The sequence below is a fragment of the Hippoglossus stenolepis genome, chromosome 2 (genome assembly GCF_022539355.2).
Source record: "Hippoglossus stenolepis isolate QCI-W04-F060 chromosome 2, HSTE1.2, whole genome shotgun sequence".
In the NCBI taxonomy this organism is placed as follows: Eukaryota; Metazoa; Chordata; class Actinopteri; order Pleuronectiformes; family Pleuronectidae; genus Hippoglossus; species Hippoglossus stenolepis.
Genome location: NC_061484.1, coordinates 13,841,467 through 13,844,529, shown reverse-complemented (window position 1 = coordinate 13,844,529; position 3,063 = coordinate 13,841,467). Strand labels below are relative to the sequence as shown.

Sequence of the window (3,063 nt, the reverse complement as noted above, 5' to 3'; positions counted from 1 at the left end):
CAAGAAGACAAGTATATTAGAGTCTCTAGTTTGAGAAATAGACGCCTCACAGGTCCTCCACTGGCAGCTTCTTTAAATGGTACCCGCAAAACGCCAGTGTCAACGTCTACAGTGAAGAGGCGACTCCGGGATGCTGGCCTTCTAGGCAGAGCGGCAAAGAAAAAGCCATATCTGAGACTGGCCAATAAAAAGAAAAGATTGATATGGGCAAAAGAACACAGACATTGGACAGAGGAAGATTGGAAAAAAGTGTTATGGACAGACGAATCAAAGTTTGAGGTGTTTGGATCACACAGAAGAACATTTGTGAGACGCAGAACAGGTGAAAAGATGCTGGAAGAGTGCCTGACGCCATCTGTCAAGCATGGTGGAGGTAATGTGATGGTCTGGGGCTGCTTTGGTGCTGGTAAAGTGGGAGATTTGTACAAGGTAAAAGGGATTTTAAATAAGGAAGGCTTTCACTCCATTTTGCAACGCCATGCCATACCCTGTGGACAGCGCTTGATTGGAGCCAATTTCCTCCTACAACAGGACAATGACCCAAAGCACACCTCCAAATTATGCAAGAACTATTTAGGGAAGAAGCAGGCAGCTGGTATGCTGTCTGTAATGGAGTGGCCAGCGCAGTCACCAGATCTCAACCCCATTGAGCTGTTGTGGGAGCAGCTTGACCGTATGGTACGCAAGAAGTGCCCATCAAGCCAATCCAACTTGTGGGAGGTGCTTCAGGAAGCGTGGGGTGAAATTTCTACAGATTACCTCAACAAATTAACAGCTAGAATGCCAAAGGTCTGCAATGCTGTAATTGCTGCAAATGGAGCATTCTTTGACGAAAGCAAAGTTTGAAGAACAAAATTAATATTTTAAATAAAAATCATTATTTCTAACCTTGTCAATGTCTTGACTATATTTTCTATTCATTTTGCAACTCATTTGATAACTAAAAGTGTGAGTTTTCATGGAAAACACGAAATTGTCTGGGTGACCCCAAACTTTTGAACGGTAGTGTGTATATATATATATATATATATTACATTATATTTATATACACAGGACTTGAGGCTTCAACCAAAAGCTAATCAATCAACCAAAATCACATCACGTTAATGTGAAAGAGACAGCTGAGGCAGCTGCTGAACTTGGCGTGTTCATCTGGTTGTGGATTTTATTTCCTGTGTACTTCTTCTTTAGTACTGTAATGATTTCTAGCATGTTTTGTTAGCATGAAAGCTGGTTATGATTTGTATACCAAGCATGAAACTGTGCGCCAGCACCAGGTGTCGGGCACGCCCACCATCAAACCTTAATGCAACGCTCCAGCGTCAACCACAGCCTTTACAAGAGTTCTTATCTGTCTAACTCTCATTTCTCTCTCTCTCTCTCTCTCTCTCTCTCTCTCTCTCTCTCTCTCTCTGAAGGTGTGAAATATCAGTGTGCTATAAAACCGACAGTTTCACCGACTGGAGACTAAGAAAATCCAGGACTTCCGCCCAAATCCAGCCTCTGCACCCGACCTTCTGCTCCCTCCTCTGCCTGCCCATCGTCACGTTCAGCGGGGCACTTCCCTGAGGCTGGTGACCTCTGGTTTGGGTGGGATATGGACACAGACTGCAGCGGAGCAGTGCACATTATGTCATGACTTTATCTTTTCTGCCTGGTGGAAACACATGGACGTGAGCAGAAGGGGTATAGCTTGAAAACTGCAGACCAGGCCGGCGTGTTAATACAAACACATGGTTTACTCCGGATACAGTACTTCAAATGATGATGAGTTCAAATTTGTATGTGCCGAGCAATCATTGACTATTGTTCAGGAAACTGTTCAAGTTTCCATCTTTGCGTTTCGGTTCCTCTTTTCCTTTTTTAAGAGAAGTGGCTTTAACCAGTAACATGAGAATTGAGTTTGGTCAAACAGGGTGAATGAACAAAGTCTGAGAGGACAAACATGTTCTACTGAGAGATGGACTGTGAAAATGTAGAGATCATCTTCGAGTCAAAACAAAATAACTTTTCTCAAGATCGACCTGCATGGACATGGAGGATCATGGGAAAACTTTTACACCTGCAGAGAAGACCGTACCATGCAATTATCAGTCTACGTGACTATATCTGAGAATGGACACTATTAATCTAAACAATGATCAATTTTGTAAAATATTGAATTACACAGCATATATTTTTTAATGTTTGTTGTAAATGTACTTAACATTTCTCCTAAGGAGTTACATCGATATCACTGTCTTAACTGGAGTTATAGATACAACCAGCAGGGGGCTCTGTTGACATTCCCTTTGATTTCACATGTTGTACAGATGAATCCAGAGTTGGTGACTTTAAATAAAGTTTAACTTTGTAAAGTTAGTGTCTAAACCATGTTTTATAAATAGTGTTCATCTCATGAGGGGATACGGATGGAAAATATATATTTCCAAACCAAAATGCACGTTTTTATTTTTAAAGAAATGACTTTTTTCTTGTCATGACATGTGTTGAATAAGTTTTGTTGCTGTAAAGGGATAATAACTGGATCACCTGACTCAACGTGAAATAGTTGCACTGCATAGACGTTTATTTTATGGAATGAAAGCACTTGAACATTAGATGAAATGAATTAGGTACTTTAATGCTGTCCTCTACTGTCCTTACACACCTTCTCTGACGGAATACTCCAAATGCAATATTGTTTTTTATAAATATATGTATGTCGTTCATGCAATTCTATGTAAGTGATCATTAAAATATATGAATATATTTCTATATTTGAAATCTATGTCTCCTATTGCATATTAACTTTAACCTGATACATTTAACTGAGCGCTTTACTAAATTATCTATCTATCTATCTATCTATCTATCTATCTATCTATCTATCTATCTATCTATCTATCTATCTATCTATCTATCTATCTATCTATCTATCTATCTATCTATCTATCTATCCTGAAACTCGTGTTCTACGGAGAATGTATGGTTAGGTGCGCTGATTGGTTCCCAGCGCTGTGTGACACCTCATTGGCTGGCAGCGGTAGTGGGCGTGCCCTGGAAGCCGTCAGACAGCGGAGC

At 40.4% G+C, this 3,063-nt stretch overlaps 1 protein-coding gene across 2 annotated transcripts in view; it reads left to right on the top strand.

Annotated features, from left to right (window-relative positions):
* pik3r5 (phosphoinositide-3-kinase, regulatory subunit 5) overlaps positions 1-2,751 on the top strand; it is a 27,342-nt gene extending 24,591 nt beyond the window's left edge. For both annotated transcript variants that reach the window (XM_035184675.2, XM_035184658.2), the window contains exon 18: positions 1,419-2,751. In XM_035184675.2, coding sequence (XP_035040566.2) covers positions 1,419-1,569 — 151 coding nt within the window. In that variant the 3' untranslated portion in view covers positions 1,570-2,751. The remainder of the gene's footprint in view (positions 1-1,418) is intronic.
* Positions 2,752-3,063: the final 312 nt, after the last annotated feature.